Source organism: Capsicum annuum, chromosome 7, assembly GCF_002878395.1.
Source record: "Capsicum annuum cultivar UCD-10X-F1 chromosome 7, UCD10Xv1.1, whole genome shotgun sequence".
Lineage (NCBI taxonomy): Eukaryota > Viridiplantae > Streptophyta > Magnoliopsida > Solanales > Solanaceae > Capsicum > Capsicum annuum.
In genome coordinates, this window is record NC_061117.1 from 7,049,346 (window position 1) to 7,067,189 (window position 17,844).

Below are 17,844 nucleotides of genomic sequence, written 5' to 3' on the forward strand. Positions count from 1 at the left end.
TGTCACAAAAAGTACATGGATTTTTAGTATTCACACCAAAATTCATCTGAGTTACAACTTATGTTTCAAGAAATAGGTATCTTCAGTACAACATTTGATTCTGTGCTGTTTTCGGGTATATCGATATAATACAGCGACTATGCCTCAGTCCCAGACAAGTGGGGATATCATATTAGTACACAAAATAATAATAATAATACTAATAATGATTTTTTTATTTTTTTTTGAATTTGGTAATGTTAATAATACTAATAATGATTTCCCTATCTTTGATTTCAAGGCTGCGATAACGGCACTTACTTACTTACGAAAGAATCATCAACCCTCCAATGATACAGCGGAGTCGACTTTCACGCGATTTAATCTAACAGTTCCAAGAATGTATTCAGGGAGTTCAGCCTCTTCTTTTGCCTGCAAATGTGTATCCAACAATGTTAGACAACAAAAACGCGACTGAACTGTTTACGGAATTAAAAGTTAAAACCAGGATGTCAACATCTATTTTCATTATCGACATGGAGAACATGATGGCATGCTTTTAAATGAGGCATAACACATAAATGTGCCTTTTAACTTACCTCAGTTGGCATTTATGCTCTCCAACTTTGAGTGTGCACAAGTAGACACGTAAATAAACTTGTATAAAGTTGAAAAAGTGGACTCATTTGTCCTATGTGGCAATTCACATGAGATTGCCATGTAAATGCCACATAGGACCTGTGTGTTTACTTGTTCAACTATATGCAAGTTTAACTGCCTACTTGTGCACACACAAAGTTGGAGGACGTACAAGCCAACTAGTTCAGAATATTTTAACTTTTCATTTTACCATTTGTTCTTTGTTTGATAGCAAATGATTGTGTTGAGGAACAACTTGTCTCTAGTTCTATTAGGTATTCTTAGGTTTTTGTGTTTTAGGTTTGGATCTAAGTATTCCGAACTTATATGCTGGGAGAGGGAAACAACGAAATCGCCATGCCATGTGCACGGTTGAGATAAAGAGAGAGAAAACATTAATCAAGCAACACGACACTAAAATAGATCTGCCTCCATTCTTCTTTCTTAGTGAAAGCAACTACTCATAAGTCCCAGAAACGACACTGAAAATGGTCTAAGCCAATTTTACTCCTATTGAGCCGGGTTCCCTCTTCAGTCAGAAATAATCAGATGGACCACGATCACAAGAAGGAGAAGAACGTACCTCGATTAGAATAGCAAGATCAACGACAAGGCTTGTCACATAGCCCAGCACAAGACCAATAACACCTCTTGCCACGGATGATGAACCGATGTCCACATCAATCTGCATGCATGAAGTTCCAATTAAGGATTAAGTCAGTGAAGAACGTATACTTATTGAAGGAAAGCCGCTTGAGCTCAGTAGTTCAAACAAAGCGATGTAAGCATAAAAGCCTGAGTACAAGAGATATATTTTTTTTGCTTTTCCAGAGAAAACTGTAGAAACTTGGGGTGTGTTTGGTATGACGGGAAACGTTCTCCTCAAAAATAAATGGTGTTTGGTATGATGGGAAATGTTCTCCTCAAAAATAAGTGATTTCTTACTTACTATCTGGTGTTCGGTAAAGAAGCAGAAAATATTGTCCCATAAGCAATTTATATATAGTCTAGGCAAACTCTATGGGGGTGGGGGTGGGGGTGAGAGGTAGGGGTGTTAGGTGGGGGTGGGGGTGGGGGTATTGGGGGCGGGAGTGAGAGTGGAATGTAGACAATCAGTATGAATGTCACTTATGGAACTTGTTTGTCCTACTTCTACTGGATAAGTCATTTTCCTCCATACGGAACTTATCGTCCTAGAGAAATATTTTCCAAAAATTTTGACCAACCAAACATGGAAAAATTGAAAAATATTTTTGCCTCCATACCAAACACACCCTTAATCCATGACCTTCCAAACTTAAAGGTAGCAAAAGCAGCATGGTCATAGCATGTCGAATGTAAAAAGAAAATCGAACTTGGGACCCAACCTCCAGAAAGTTATCTTGTCGAAGGTACTTGCACGTTACTGCCTTCCCCAATAAGCAAGCTTTGGTTCCAACGGCACGCTTAACCATCCAGTATCCCTGTCATCAGAAGCAATTAGCAACGAGTGTATAAAGAAAGAAGTTTGCCCCTGACAAAGTAACTGGTACCTCAATAATGCTTGGAATCAATTTGAATCTTGAATCACGGAAAGAGTCGGTTCCATTAATGAATTTACACAACAATGAATCCTTATTTACAGGTCTATCAGCAGCATAATAAAGAACCAGGCTGTAATTTGGTTTCGCTGGAACCTAAAAACCAAGCCAGAAGAGAATCAGTGACATTTATTCAACAAGGTTGCATTTTCAGGTTCGCACAGCCAAAATGAAAAAAGTCGAATCAAAACTTAATGAAACTGAGTTTTAAGAATAAAATTAGAAAATGTTTGTTATGACATGATCTATCAAAAACTCACAAGGGAAGAGCCAAAAGACGTACCATGAGGTTAATTACGAGGATGAATGGAATTTTCTTCCCTGCTTCAGACTGCAGTTAGGGAACACTGTTAGCGACGAATATGCTTAGCTGCTAAATAGAATCAGGAAACAAGATTGGATAGAGAAATAGGCTTCGTTACAGAAACTGGCAATCAATTCCTGAAGATTGCTCAGCTGATAACATTGTTTTTCTGGTTGAATTCAAGGAAGCTCTTAAATCCTAACTTGATTACATTACTACAACAACATACTCAATGTAATCCCACATGTGAGGCCCAGGGAGGGTAAGGAGTACGCAGACCTTTTTTTTCTTTTTGATGGATAATGTACGCAGACCTTACCTCTACCTTTGTGGGTAGAGTGGCTATTTCTGATGGAAACTCTGTATTGATTACCCTATTAACGAGGAACAAATTACACTAGCAACAAAACAGTGTTTCCAGATTCCATGATGCTCAGGGGACAAAGTGATATATATGATTATATTCTGCTTTTGGTTGACAAGTGTAAAGAGAACTGCTCCGGATTGTAAATTTTTTGTAGTTATATTTGCAGAGGTACTCTGTGATTTCACACACTAAATTTTCCCATTTTTGCTTACTTTCATACTGCTTTGTCCTCTAAAACCTTGCAACTACTTTCAATGTTTCAATGAATTGCAGTGTTCTTCATTACCTGGACAAGACACTTAGGATGAAGAGCAACATTTGTGATGCATTCGTCCACCTTGAACCAGTCAACAGCAATAAGCTTGAGCAGGGGTTCTCCACCAGTAACCTGGAAAAATTGCAAATACTATGATTCTAATTTCTGTCGAGCGTAATTTCTTATATACCATCTTTATATGGAATTTATGGCAATTATTAGTGCCAAATAAAGTAAAATTTAACATCTTATTATTCACAACAACAATTTACCCAGTGTAATCCCAAAAGTTGGGTCTGGGGAGGATACGATAGGATGTACACACCTTACCCCTACCATTGTTGGGTGGAGGGGTTGTTTCCGATAGACCCTCCGCTCAAAAGACTATACACCAATTATTATTTATTCAAGTAAAAATTACCATGACTTAAACTATGAGGAGCAAGGAGTTTAAAAGACAGCATGGCCTTGGTTATCAACCACAAATACAAAACCAATTCTCCAAAGGCACAATGCTTTATGATCCCATATTACCCTTGGCTTTTTTTCTTTTCTTTATCCCGAACACTGCTAAATAGGCCACTCTTGTGATTAATTAGCTAATGAAAGAAAAGCAGAAGTTAGAAAGTTGGAAAAAGATTCGGGAACATGTATGCATATCCATATAACTACAAGTGAAAACTTATCCAAATATTTGATAAATAATATTTGAAGTATAAAAAGCTACCTTCGTACTGTCTTTCAAGTATGTCTTCCCTCTGATCATAAAACCAGAACCACTTGGCGAAGACCAGCAATCAGAGTCGCCCTCACCCTTCCCATGCCGCATGGTACCATGAAACTGACTTGTATCAAGAGTTAATGGAGGTACATCGGGGTTCAGTTCCTTACTAGTGTCTGGTGCTGCATGCAAGACAACTTTTTTTACTTAAGTTGTTTAAGAGACTTTAAAGTGGAAAAGGATAAAAGGCAGTATCATCTAACTACCGTTAACAATTTCCCTACACCTGAATGTTCATAAACGTGACCTCATACCACCCACTCCCTACTCCAGAAAAATGGTACATAGTGGCGAGAGGGATTTACGCAAGGTGTCTATTTACTTTGCAGACTTCTACACTAAACATTCAGGCCTCGTAGTCTAATAAAACAATACTTTTTGTGTTCTTTTGATTGCTCAAGGTAGTTTTATGAGTGAATGATCAAAAATACACCTAAAGTATCCCAGTTTTCTAGTTTCATATATGAACTATCATGTGTGTGAGTTTGTGAGTTTCCTACCTGAACTATCACCAATTATTCATCAAACACACATCAACTATCAATTGTGCACTTTTCACTTTCCCTACCTGAAATATCACAATCATTAAGGTAGGAAAAATGAACAATTTATAGTTGAGGTGTGTTTTGATAAATAGTTGGTGATAGTTCAAGTAGGGATAATTCAGGTAAGAAACTAAAAAGACCAGAATACTTTAAGCTGTGTTTTTGATCATTAACTCTAGTTTTATTGATATACAGGAATAAGTGCATGTTATTACAACAGGAGATTAGCTACATCCAATATTGTGCAATACAACAATAACAACTATGCCTCAATCACATATTCTGTACTGAGCTCAAAAAATCAATTGGCATCTATATGATTTACATCAGTTACAACAGCCTAAGTTGCTCGAACTCTCCAAAAATGTTGCCGCACCCGTGTTAGATCCTCCAAAATTGCACTACTGTAGTAGCCATGTTGCACCAAAAAGATAGTGGAAAGATACCTCTAAACTTTACAAAAATCACCGATCCAGATAAGAGAAGAGATACATCTAAACTTTTTACAGTAATCATGGACAGTAGAAGAGATACATCTAAACTTCACAGTTATCACGGTCCATGTCTGTTTTCAAAGATTCTTCCATCTCTTTCCTTCCAGATGGGCAATATTGTTATAGGGAATGTGTTACGAACCAAGGTTGAAGCCTTTACTAAACCCTTCCTCTACTGGCATAGGAGAAGTACTTGGCTGTTCTAGGCATTGCTCAACTACGCATCAAAGCACTGAACATCTATGTTGCTCGGACTCTTCAAAAATACATCAGATCCTTCAAAAGTAGTGTAATTTTGGAGGATCAGACACGGTTGCGGCAACATTTTGGAGAGTCCGAGCAACTTAGCTGAACATTACACTCCAAAATTGGGTGGTGAAACTGCAGCTGAAGAAGAGAAAGCTGACATCTTTACTTTCTTTTTCACAGAGAGCATTTCTGTTGCCAATGTTAGGCCCCTTTTTTGGAGATTGTTTTGAGTAAATAATTACGACAACGACAACAACATACCCAGTGTATTTTGAGTAAGCAATTCTTGTGTTTAATTTTAATTGGTCTTGAAATGAGGATTAATGTTCTTCAGAAATACCATCGCAAGTAAATCATTCATGATTGGTCAGTATTTAGAGTAACTGATGACGAAGATACAGGATTACAAATTGAACTGCAGCATAGATGCTTCCACATATACCAAAGCAAGAAAGAGGTTGGAGTGGAGAAGAATGAAGACGAAACAAATCAGGACGAGAAGAATAGCACTTAATTACCCGATGTCCTCTTTAAGGCCAAGCTTGCTATGGCCCATGAAACGTTTTTTAGCTTGACCTTGCTGTCCTGTCAGAGGTAAATAAAGAGTTTTAAAAAACATTAAAGGTTCAAAGGCAAGGTAATTGAACAAGACAGTCTCTGGAATTATTGCACTGCTTTTGATGGAGGAACATGAGAAATGACAAACCTGCTTACTAGATACTTCATCATCACTATCATCATCTGATGATGACGAATCGGCGGCACCTATTGCATCATAGAATTCATCTGACCCCATTGCATCCTCAAGCTCAGTGCTTGACATAGAAACACCAGATGTTTTTGAATGAACAACTACAGCGGATGATTCCATTGTAAGTGCCGGATTTGCTCCAATATATTCCTTCAGACCTACACAAACAATAAAACGTAAAGACGGGCAAAAGTCACCAGGGAGATAAACACATATATCGGCAGTCCATCAACTGTCGACAAGCTAACCCCAATAGACAAGAGACGTAAATCTGTAAACCATTTTTTTTTTTAAAAAAAAAAACAGAACACTATAACACAAAATTATCTGGAAGGAAATCATGTAATCCTGTGATATAAAGAAGGTCGTGTGGTCTAGCCATTCTGACTTCAGAATGATTGGATGGTAAACTTAATAGCGGAATAATCTTTCTGGAAATACACGAAGATGATGGACACAGGCTAAGGTGTAAATTTGAAGGAGCCAACACAAAATAACTGTTGGTGCATGGAGGAAGGAGAGGGTAAATAACTGCCCCTTCGCATCCCTTGAGAAAGTTGGAAGCAAATCAGCATATAGTGTTAAAGGGAACAAGAGACAAAGGAACTTTTGATTCACTACTACTGTCCAATTACAAAGGAAAGGAAGTGATTTAAGTGGTCCAGGCTTTCCAGCGAATGATAAAACAAGGAAGAACATAGACAACTTGCAGGTATAGGATGAAGAAACTAAACATTGATTAGGAAAAAAATTCTTAATCAGAAAGTGAGAGGTAGAAAGAGAGAATCAATCTTCCACTGCTTAAAAAAGGAAAACTGGGAATAAGACAGAAAACAGAAAAGAAATTAAAGACACAGAGTTCAGCAGACCATATAAGCTTCAGTTACAAAATGTAAGAGCAAAATCAGAGGCTCAACTTTCAACCAACGCGCAAGTTAGAAATAGGGAACAGAAGAAAACACAGCATCACCAGTGCCAAGAAGAATTTGATCTATGAATCACCTAATACACCAGAATCCAGATAAAGGTTATGGTTTTTTCGTTAATTTTCTAGGGATGGATAGAGGGGAGGGTGACTCCGAAAACTAAAAAGATACAGTGAATTGTCAATTTAGGCCTTTTCTAACTTAGGCGTGAGCTTTCAGAAAACATAGGTAATCAAATCGACCAACCTGCCACTTGACTCAACATTCCAAAAGGAAGTGTTCTCTCAAATTTAGAGAACTCATTATTCTTCCATTTAAACCATCCCTTTGAACGTATCTCCAGAATCAGTGTCACAAGGCATCTGGCAGGATTTAATGAGGAGGAAGTGCTTATATTGCTGATCTCCCAAGAACAAGCTACAATTCAACATAGATTAGTCAGGGCCAATTAGCGATGCTTAAGAATGCATAGTTCTTATCTTAAATAAGTTACATTAAATCTAGAAATGCCAACACCAAACTCGTAAGATTTCCATGATATCAGCAATGTCTTGAGAACTGTAGCAAGAAAAATGGTATTGGCATAGAGCATCCAGGATCTAATTAGTAGCTTGAAATGGATGCATATAAGACCGTATAATTGCACAAACCAATTACAGAAAAACTAAGGCTCATGAACGATGGAAACAGTAAGGTTAACATCACTTTGACAGCAAGCCTTTTGTATCTATTTGCCTACATCCTAACCATACTAGTAACAAGTGAAGCTCGTTAGACAAACGAGCTCTTCAGATGCTATATCTTTCTGCGATAAACCTTCCAGTACTAGATCTTTTATGACGTAGAGTTTCTTACCGATCATTTTTATACGTCGATATCCACTTTTTGGTGGCCGCTTCTTGTATTCTGTTGGGAAATGCAAGATTGCTGCGTAAAATGTAAAGTATCTATCAATGAAAACATAATAATTAACATAAAATGGTAAAATATAAATGAAAGCATCATAGAAACAAACATGCTGAACAGCATATGTTGTACGCCTGGAATTAAGAAAACATAGATTCTATCCTACAAACAATTATTACAACTCTCTATTTCTTTAGATAATATTTCCTAAAGGAGACAGAGAAAGAACCACAAAACAAATATACACTATCCAGTGCCAGAGGAACACCCTGCCAAAACACTCATCAGATATATAATTGGCAAGGTCTGATTCTCGGATAATGGAAACTCTAATCCTTTACAATTTCTCCGCTTATAATTTCTACAAAATTTGCACACCATACTTACAATTTTGAGGCGTATTAGGTTTTAAAATAATAGGGATAGAAAATTTAAGAAAATGAAACTATTCAGGCACATTAATCTCATTTTTTACCCCCCACCACTCCCCCCCCCCACCCCCAAAAAGGCAGAGATTATTAGAAAGCTGGCTCAAAGAAAGAAACCAGAAATTGGAGGATGAACTCTTGCCAACCATTCGAGAAAAAAGAGAACTAGCAAATGACCAGCATGTAAAGTAGAATTCATGTAAGTGATAAAAACACATCATCTCTTTAGCTGCCAAGTTCAAGTCAACTGAAATTTGGATGTAATAGAGAAGAATTTAATAGAGAGAAAGCCCAGGATCCTCACTATATGTTCCATCTTGACCATGAAACCACCTCCGAGAAAAGACAAAATCTCTTTTAGATTGCCACCTGCAAAAGAGAACCTCTGATGTATTAAAAGAAGAAGAAGATTCAAGGAGACCAAATTTGAAAGACCTCCAAACAAAGGGCCCGAAAAAATGATAACATACACTACAGGCCTGTCCAAAAGGCAAGTTATACATAAAACAGGAACAAGACAACAAGGTTAAACAATGCATATACAAACACCTTAAACAATGCATTCACCACAATATCAACACAGATTCATAACCAACATTTCTTTCATTCACATCACTCATTTGTGTTCTCCTCTCAGCTCAACAGCATTTCTTTCGTTCACATCACTCATTTGTGTTCTCCTCTCAGCTCATAATCATACCACCAAGCTCTGGAATTCAACTACTCATACATGCTAGTATTTCTTCTCTTCTGTTTCTACATTACTTGTGTAACCGACTGCTATCTTCTGGTTGTCAGCCTCCCTTTCCATTCTTCTTTCTCATAAGTAAAAGTGTTATAATGCTTCAACATTCATTTTAATGATCACCACAGTTCTCTCTGGCTGGCATATTCCCTTCCTACTTCCTGGTGAATGTTTTGAATCTTACCACCCTTATACCTCAGCAGCCACTAAAAGAGAAGGGAGATATAGAAAAAGAATTTACTATCCCTAAGTTAATATCTTGCTCACCACCAAATCTCTAAAATTCTCAATCTTGGATACAGCCCCAACATTTCTTGACATATCCTTATCGTCCAACGCCCCCCCTCCCCCCCCTCCCCCCTCCACCCCCCAACCACCACCAAAACTCTTTATTATCTTTTCACTATCTTATCCAATTTTTCCATCTTTAACTCTAACTTGGTGGTCACGAGTACTAGAATAAATTTAAGGCAAGTTGCTATGGGAAGCACATTCAGTCTTCCATTCCTCCGACAGACTCTTTTCTTCCAACTTCTTTGTTCCTTTCTTTCACTTCTTTTTATATGCTACTTACTGTTACATTCTTTAAATTTAAGCTTTATATATTTGTATAAACAAAGAATAACCGTACAGCACCACACCTGATTCATTGACTCAACTAGCTTTAGTACTAGTCTTGCACCAAAGATGCTATTAGTAGCAGATGGAGCTTCTTAGAAGCAGCCATATCAAACATGTACAGAGGGAGAATTACTCAACCACTTCATTCAATTTGATGTTATAAGATTGAGGAATACTCTTACAGTTCCAAAGACTGGTTGATAGTTAGTCTCATATCGGTTAGTGATATGCTCTTCAATCAGATTTTAAACGCTCTTTCACAATTCTCAAAACATATACTCTCACAGAGCACCATTAAGAAGCAGAGTACAAATGGTTGGAACTTACCAAGAAAGTTTTCTGAGATCTAGTGTCCCATAAACAACATCACAGTGACCGTCCAAAGATTCTATCAACTCCACGTCCCCTGTTAACGTATCCCACCTGCAAGATGACTATTAAGCAGAATTGAACAAAATAATTCCACAACTTTCGAACATTTGGAGGAACATACTCATATCTCCGACGTCGATCAAGACTCAAAAGCACGTCAAAGACAGTATCTGCACTAGCTTCAACAACAGCAACAGCCTTGACAAGAACTCCTTTACCGGTCTACAGGAAAGAAGAAAAGAGCATGCCAGACAAGTTTTTGATTGTACAAATAAAGCATAGGATAACATGAAAGACCTAAAAAAGGAGCAAGTCAGACAAATTGTTATTGACTGTGTAAATAAATAAAACCCAGACAATGTGGAATCCTTGGATTTGCTAAACGTAAAAAGATATGAAGAGATGGATGACCAAAAAAGAACAGAATGCTTACATCTCCCTTCTATTTCATTGATATTAAATCAATAGCTACCTTACAAAATAAATATATTAAATCAATATCTTCTGGAAATTCATCCTAGTCTCCTTTTACCGATCATCTATAATGTTGTTATATTTTAGAAAGCAATTTGTTTGGGCTACAGTAAGTATCCTATCAAACTGAGTTCTGCACTTTCTCAATCTCGCTATTCAGAAAGATGTCATATTAATCAGAAATCAAATCACCGAGAATAAGTGAGGAGGGATTTAGAGAAAATCAATCCTGAAGGTCATGCTTAGATTAAGATTATTTTAATGTAGGTAACATTTATCGCAGTTTAGCAACAATGGTGTGGCCTAGTGGCCAATGAAGAAATCTCAGCGAAGGCAAAAAATCTAGATGATTTCCTCTATTTTGTCCAAGCCTTGTGGACAGAGATACCCGGTACTTGTGTCGGTGGAAGATATCATGTAACCCATATAAGTAGTTGAGGTGTATGCAAGCTCGCCTGGAGACCATGGTTATATATGTATTCGATAGTTTATACAAAAAAATTACGTATATCAGTACAGGAACTAAAGAGTAACTTTCATAAGCTTGGTTATAGTTCTTAAAAGATTTATCATATTTCTTAATATGCACAACAGCCAGCAGTCTAGACATCCTAATAGAGTATAAACTTGCAACCACAACAATCAATCTACTGACATGGCAGATACCTTCTTGTTTGCCATATCTTCAAATATCCGAACACCTACACTACAAAGAAGGTGGGAAACAACATTAGAAACTGGGGTACAACATTTGAAGAAGGCAATATTTTAGAGGCATAGAAGATAAGTTTCTAAAAGCATATGCCAACTCTAAAATTCAAGTAAAGATCTAAACAGAAAAGATCAAACTGAAATCCTAAAGCAATTTTAGCTTTCCCTTTTTATATTACTAATCAGGAAGAAGAAAGCCTAAAGCATATATCATGCCAAGAAGATAGTAATATCTTCCTTTGGCATGATCAGATATTGTACATTTTGCTTTCCTCTATTTGACTGCTGCATTGTAATCTTTTTGGGATTTAGTGCAGTATTTAGAGTTTTAATAACAGAAAACTATACCAGGTTCTCAAGCAATTATCCGCTAGGCAAGTTGTTGATACCCTATTTGATTGCTGGTCAGGATGTTTATTTCATTCCAAAGCCGGTTTTCCTTTCTTTTAGGGCTATTCATCGTTCAGGTTAAACAACTATTTGGACCAAAAACTTGTACCTTCCTGTCACCTCCTTTTTTTGTTTATATTTCCTTAACTTACAGAGCTACAAGAATGAATCAACTTGCTGACCTACTTCATTAATTATAACAGGCTACATTATTTTGCTTTATTTTTCTTTTTTTAAAAAGCATATTTTGTTTTTCTCATCTTTTAATCGAATAGTTTTTTATTGAAGAAGATGAAAAGGCATACCATCAAGAGTACGAACACATTTCCACTGATGTGCTTCAATTACATCTGCACCATCTGCTTCATAGTACACCTCTGATTCACTGTTACTTAATTTTGAGGCTTGACGCAAAAGTTTCTCGGGACCTAAGCATTAAAGAGCATTTTTGAAATCAATCGTTATTTTGAATGTTTATATTGACACATCAAGGACACGTGGTTAATTAATGTTGTTGATGGCATCATCAACATTTGACAAATAGTCTAAGAAAAGGTTTTTCAAAGCAACATGATAAAAGATAAATAATACAACAGGACTTAATTTGGATGGAAAGAAAAGCATCGCATGCACCCATAGAAGTGTGCATATGCATGTTCCATACAGAGTATCCGGAAAATAAAAGTTTTTATCTTTTTTGCCATCGCTTAGGTCATCCATACTGCTTGGAATCTATTTCTGTTACAGGAGGGAGATAAAAAATAAAATACTAGTTAGAAAATGAATAAGCTATTCTATGCCAGAAGACGCAAAGTCATATCTATTTTTTTTGACCGGTGAGGCAAAATCATAATACTCAGAGTACCATCAACAGTTTCCTCCCTCCTCACCTTGTCCTATTCTTATCAGCTGCTTCAAGCCATGTGCATACCGCCGTACTCTAGGTCGATGTCCAGAAAGATTAATCCTTCGATAGAAAGAATTAATTTAAATTAGATGAAGAAACTATTTAAAAAAGAAGGCAAGGAAAAGAACCAAGCATATAAGAAGCAATATCACAATGGGTTCACGCAACAAGTCAAAAGAGTTGATGACAACTGTAACATAGATATAAACACTGTTCAAATCCTATGGTGCTTGGATCCTCCAAAAAGTGCCGCTGCACCTGGATTGGATCTTCCAACACAGTACATTTTAAGGATCCGGTACAGATGCACGGCATTTTTGGAAGATTTGAGCAGTGTAGTCCAAATCATAAATTAGTAAGGCTTCCATTAATCAGTCTCCCAATTGTTGTCTCTTTTACTTGAAGGAAGAAAATAGCGGGGGGGGGGGGGGAATAGGAAGCACTCCAAATTAAAAAAATTCAGCCTATTTAATTTCAGAAGAAGCATTTTGTTTTTTCAATCAAGATAGTCTGAACGTACTCGCTCTCTAACTTCAGTTTATCTCGTGTGCTTTGACCTCTTGAAAGGTCATAATCTGCCTGCAAAGAAATAGTGCAGTATGAGAAACGAAAGTAAAATCAATGTAACATGGCCAAATTCTTTCATAAGCATGATTTTGTGGTAGTTTCGGATCAAACATATTCATGCATCAGAGACCATTCAAAGATTCATGCCAAACTGGATCACAGAGCAATCCTTCTCTTACATAAAATATAAAAGGGAAGGTGGACTCCATAGTTGCGGACCGGGCACTACACTATACCAAGCGATGCTTTTAACCCAAAAAAAAATGGAAACGTAATGTCTTAGTGTTGTTCCTAGGTTGGGGTCGGACCCCTTATGGCCCGGCTTAGCAGTTATTCTCGTAGTTTAGATAACAACAACAACAACAACATACCCAGTGTACGTCTGGAGAGGGTAAAATGTACGCAGTCCATACCACTAACTCCGAAGAAGTAGAGAGGTTGTTTCCAATAGACCCCCAGCTATAAGAATTCAGATAAGAAATAAAAAATAATGAAACAATTCATCTATTGACATTTCATGCTCATTTCCAAATTTCTTCCCATAGTTCTCTATCTGAGATAGGTGGTCCAAGTAGATGCACAGAAAAGTTACGAACTGTGGAGAGTATTAAAGTCTAAGGGGGGGAATGGTCTAACACTTTTTACTTGCAAGAAGTTATATGTCAAAACCATGTTAACAGAATTTATGAATAAAGGAAAATCAAAATCAAGTCAAGAACCCATCATGCTTACCTGTTGTTTTGCTCGATCAAAGGCTTCCATCCATTTCCGGACTTCACCAGACGAAGCACAAGCAATCTTACAGCAATAAATTTTCAATCAAGTATTAGCCTTCTCAATATAAAATAACCCACAAAAATAGCCAACTCCACAATGAGGAAACTAATAATTGAGAGTCAATTAGTATAGTTGGCGCAAACATCTTGAATTTAAAGATGAGATGGATTCATACACCTAGTTGATGATATCATGAATCAGAGAGCATTGTCAATATATATGTGCTTTTCTGTTCGTTCGTGGACAAATTTATTGATTTAACATCTATAAACAGAACAGTAGGAAAATGTTAGGAAACGAAGATAAAAACATATTCTGTCCCTTTCCCTCCTGATGATAAATGGGGTGAAAATACTATATCTTCAACTCCATTTACAAGGAATCAATTGAGCCCCAAGATATCCAGCATATGTTGGCCAGCCAAATTTTGAATGGACGCTATCTCTTAGGTAGTATGATTTTTTATTAACCAAAGAAAGCTAAGCCTTATCAGCATTATTAACAATGCATAAAGAATAAAGTACCACTTACTTCACCCCTTTTTGACTCGTCCAATCGATTGTAAAACCTCAACACAAAGACATCCTAGAAAGGACAAAGAAGAAATATCATTTGGGTACAGATGCAATAAATTATCTGAAAGTATGATGCACCAATTGAAAGAAGCGCCAAATTTTATGCTGAAGGGACAGAGAAATCAAAGTAATGTCAACAGTTTGGAGTCTCACCCCATGGTTAACTCTTCGACGACCTACTTCCTCCACCATAAGCGTGTGATTTATAACACCCCTCCTTATTGGTTTCTGCAACAAAGATGTAATAACGTAAATCAAGGCCTTTATATTTTTGTAGCAAATACATCATCAACAAAAAAAACAACCAGCCCAGTATATTCCCACAAAGTGGGGTATGGGATGGTGAGTGTACGGGCTGTACGCAGTCCATACCACTACCTTAGAGGTGAGATAGAGAGGTTGTTTCCGATAGACCCCCGACTCAAGGCAAAAACAATCCAAAAAAGAAATAGTAAGGAAATACGAAACAACAGGTATTAACAGACACCTCCTGATAACAACATAAACTTGACTAGCACCAAGTAATACGACAAACGATGACATACTTCGAAACAAGACTAGCCCTATGACTACTAGCACGGATACCATAACAAAGTCCTCCTAACTACTAGCAAGGATGCACTCCTCCCTACTATCCTTTTACCCTAATTCGCATCCTCCAAACCTTCCTATCTACGGTCATGTCCTCGATAAGCTGAAGCTGGTCTATTCTTTTTTAAGATGATTACAACAACATACCCAGTGTAATCCATAGATGGGGTCTAGGGAGGATGGAGTGTATGCAGACATTACCCCTACCTCCCGGAGGTAGAGAGGTTGTTTCCGGAACAAGGAATCCTGAATCCAACTTCCCTTTTTTTTTTGTATATAGAATTGTTGGGTGTTTCTCTAGAAAGAGCTACAACCACTCTGTACTCCATGGAAAACCACATGGTCATTATCACCATATACCATATTATATTCCTCATGTTTTAACAAGTATTTCTGACCTTACAGATGTAGAGTTCTCCATAAAACTTTAGTCTCGACTGAGACAGAATGTGAAAGCATATCAATTTACCTAACGTTCTCACTCAACTTAACTATGTTGCAATGGTTCTTACTTTTTATTCACTCTAACTCTTATTTTCCTCTACAACAAGTCTGTCAGTTAACATTTACAGGAAAACAGGCATGCTACTAGATTATGCAAACTATTCCAAGGGGAGCAAATTTAACAGCAGATTTCACACAGAACAATTAATTGTTCTATGTGAGGACTCATAAATAGGTTGAATAAGATAACCCAAACTATGACAATGAGGACGACGAGTAGCTTTAGGGGTCGTTTGGTAGAGTGTATTGTAAAGTATAATGTATGCATTAGTTAATGTGTATTACTAGTACCTAGTTTGGTACGTTTTTTTACCTATGTATAATTAATGCAAACATTAGTAATACACTATATTGTGTATTAAAGTGTGCATTAGTAATACACTCCATTTCCTATGTATTAGTAATACAAAGACTTTAAACACATGCATTAACTTATTAAATGACCTTCATATCCCTCCCAAAATATTTCACCATTTCCTTTCCCGCCATTTTAATTTTTAATAGTGAATCTTTTCAAAACATTTCACAATTGTTTTTCCACACCATTTTAATTTACAACAATGAATAATTAATTTAAATAACTATAACATATTTTTGCTTTGCTTCAAGGGTCTTTAAAAAAAATTTAAAAAAATTGAGACTATTTCTTAATTTTACGTCTTATATTTTATTTTTGTTTCGACTATATTAATCTGTCGGCATAATATTTTTGTGTAAAGACGAAAGTCTTGCAATTAATCCTAAACTTCTATATACTAGTTCAACAATACTAATTATGTTTGAGATGGCAAAATAACTTTGTTGCAAAAAAGTGTACAAAACCAAAGAACGGTATTTTTGTAAACAAACATTTCTTTTATAGAAATTATGTAGGATGTATTATTTCTTATACATCAAACCAAACAATGTATAAGAAATAATACATGCATAATTAATACAAGCATAACTAATACAAGTATTACTAATGCAAGCATTACTAATACACTATATTTTGCATTGTTCTTATACACTCTACCAAACGACCCCTTAGTGAAGCAACAACAATGTACTCATCTTCCTTTCATTTTCAGCTACATTTATGCAGTAGCATGTAAAAAACAGTATTCTGTACCAAAGAGTATCATTAATATTTGTACCTCAAGAAGTGTTCTAAATGGCACCTCTTCTCCTTTTCAATTGCGAAAAATACTACTACATATTTATTCAAATGTCATATGATAACATCAATTTTGTGCAAATCTACTTAAAGTGTGCAAACTGCTATACCTAATTTGACCAAATGAACTTTTTCTTTTTAATTTTATCCTTGGTCTGTACATAATACTTGCATCTCAAATTACATTCAAACTACAAGTTATTTACAATGCAAGGGCAGAAACCATTTGGTTCAATTGATTTACTCGAATCCATAAGATTCCCCTATAAACAGGAATTGGCTCAGTTGAAATATGAACAGGTCCAGTAAAAGCATATATGATGAACACATACTACCAACAAAACTAGCTAAAAGAATTTGCAACAACAGCTCTCTCAAACTCCCAATCCTAAGCTAGTTGGGGTTGTTTATGTGATCGTCACTATCCATGTCGATCCATTAGACCCATCTCGATCAAATTAAGTAAATATTAACATATTAGAAATTTGGATACTCTAGGACTAGAGTTCTCTGAATCTGTCCAAGCCTAGATGTTCATAAAAAATGGTAGAAAAGTACAAACTACTACATATTCACCCGCTGAAAAGCGTAAAGATATGACACTTGGATCTAACTCAACCCCAATAGCTAGCTCATGAGTGAATGATTGTCAAGCCATATAAGCAATTTACTAGTCCAGTCCCCCAACTAATGTGGGACTCTAAGCACTTTAACACCCTTTCACAACCAGGCCCAACTGGAGTATGGACCGGGAGCCCAAACAGGTATGAACTTGGTTCTTCTAACATGTAAATATATGGCATTTGAGTCTAACTCAACCCAAAAGCTAGCTCATGAAGCGGGGATTGTCCTTAGTACATATAAGCAAACCCCCGGTCCATTTCCGAATCAACTTGGGACTCTAACCCATTCTAACAAAAAGGAAGAAGAATCTTAAGCAATAAAAGCATCATTAGCTGAAAAACTTATAGTGCCAGGATATGTACGGGAAGGGGAAGGGGAAATGGGGAAGGGAATTAAAAATTGGGAAATCGGATCCTCCCAACAAGATGAAAACACAGATAGTCAACCAACCGAGCTACTACGAACAACAATATTGAACAACAAAAGCATCACATAGAAGAAAACTTAGCCAACCACCAACCAATGGAGCTACTAAGAACAACAATGTTGAACCACAAAAGCATCACCCAGCTGAAAACATAGCCAGCCAACCAACTGAGCTACTAAGAACCCTAGTTGCTCGGAC

The 17,844-nt window shown here is 36.7% G+C and overlaps 1 protein-coding gene across 1 annotated transcript in view; it reads right to left on the reverse strand.

The window, feature by feature from the left end:
* The window catches only part of LOC107877677 (protein ENHANCED DISEASE RESISTANCE 2), a 23,086-nt gene continuing 5,242 nt past the window's right edge, over positions 1–17,844 (reverse strand). Inside the window, exons 2-22 of the mRNA XM_016724366.2 lie at positions 14,498–14,572; positions 14,301–14,354; positions 13,725–13,790; positions 12,946–13,004; positions 12,409–12,485; positions 11,824–11,946; positions 11,084–11,118; positions 10,065–10,165; positions 9,899–9,994; positions 8,510–8,574; positions 7,727–7,798; positions 7,118–7,288; positions 5,901–6,103; positions 5,713–5,779; positions 3,853–4,028; positions 3,156–3,257; positions 2,482–2,529; positions 2,151–2,294; positions 1,986–2,081; positions 1,202–1,303; positions 1–411 (exon numbers count right to left, since the gene is read on the reverse strand). Coding sequence (XP_016579852.2) covers positions 319–411; positions 1,202–1,303; positions 1,986–2,081; positions 2,151–2,294; positions 2,482–2,529; positions 3,156–3,257; positions 3,853–4,028; positions 5,713–5,779; positions 5,901–6,103; positions 7,118–7,288; positions 7,727–7,798; positions 8,510–8,574; positions 9,899–9,994; positions 10,065–10,165; positions 11,084–11,118; positions 11,824–11,946; positions 12,409–12,485; positions 12,946–13,004; positions 13,725–13,790; positions 14,301–14,354; positions 14,498–14,572 — 2,025 coding nt within the window. The 3' untranslated portion in view covers positions 1–318. The remainder of the gene's footprint in view (positions 412–1,201; positions 1,304–1,985; positions 2,082–2,150; positions 2,295–2,481; positions 2,530–3,155; positions 3,258–3,852; positions 4,029–5,712; positions 5,780–5,900; positions 6,104–7,117; positions 7,289–7,726; positions 7,799–8,509; positions 8,575–9,898; positions 9,995–10,064; positions 10,166–11,083; positions 11,119–11,823; positions 11,947–12,408; positions 12,486–12,945; positions 13,005–13,724; positions 13,791–14,300; positions 14,355–14,497; positions 14,573–17,844) is intronic.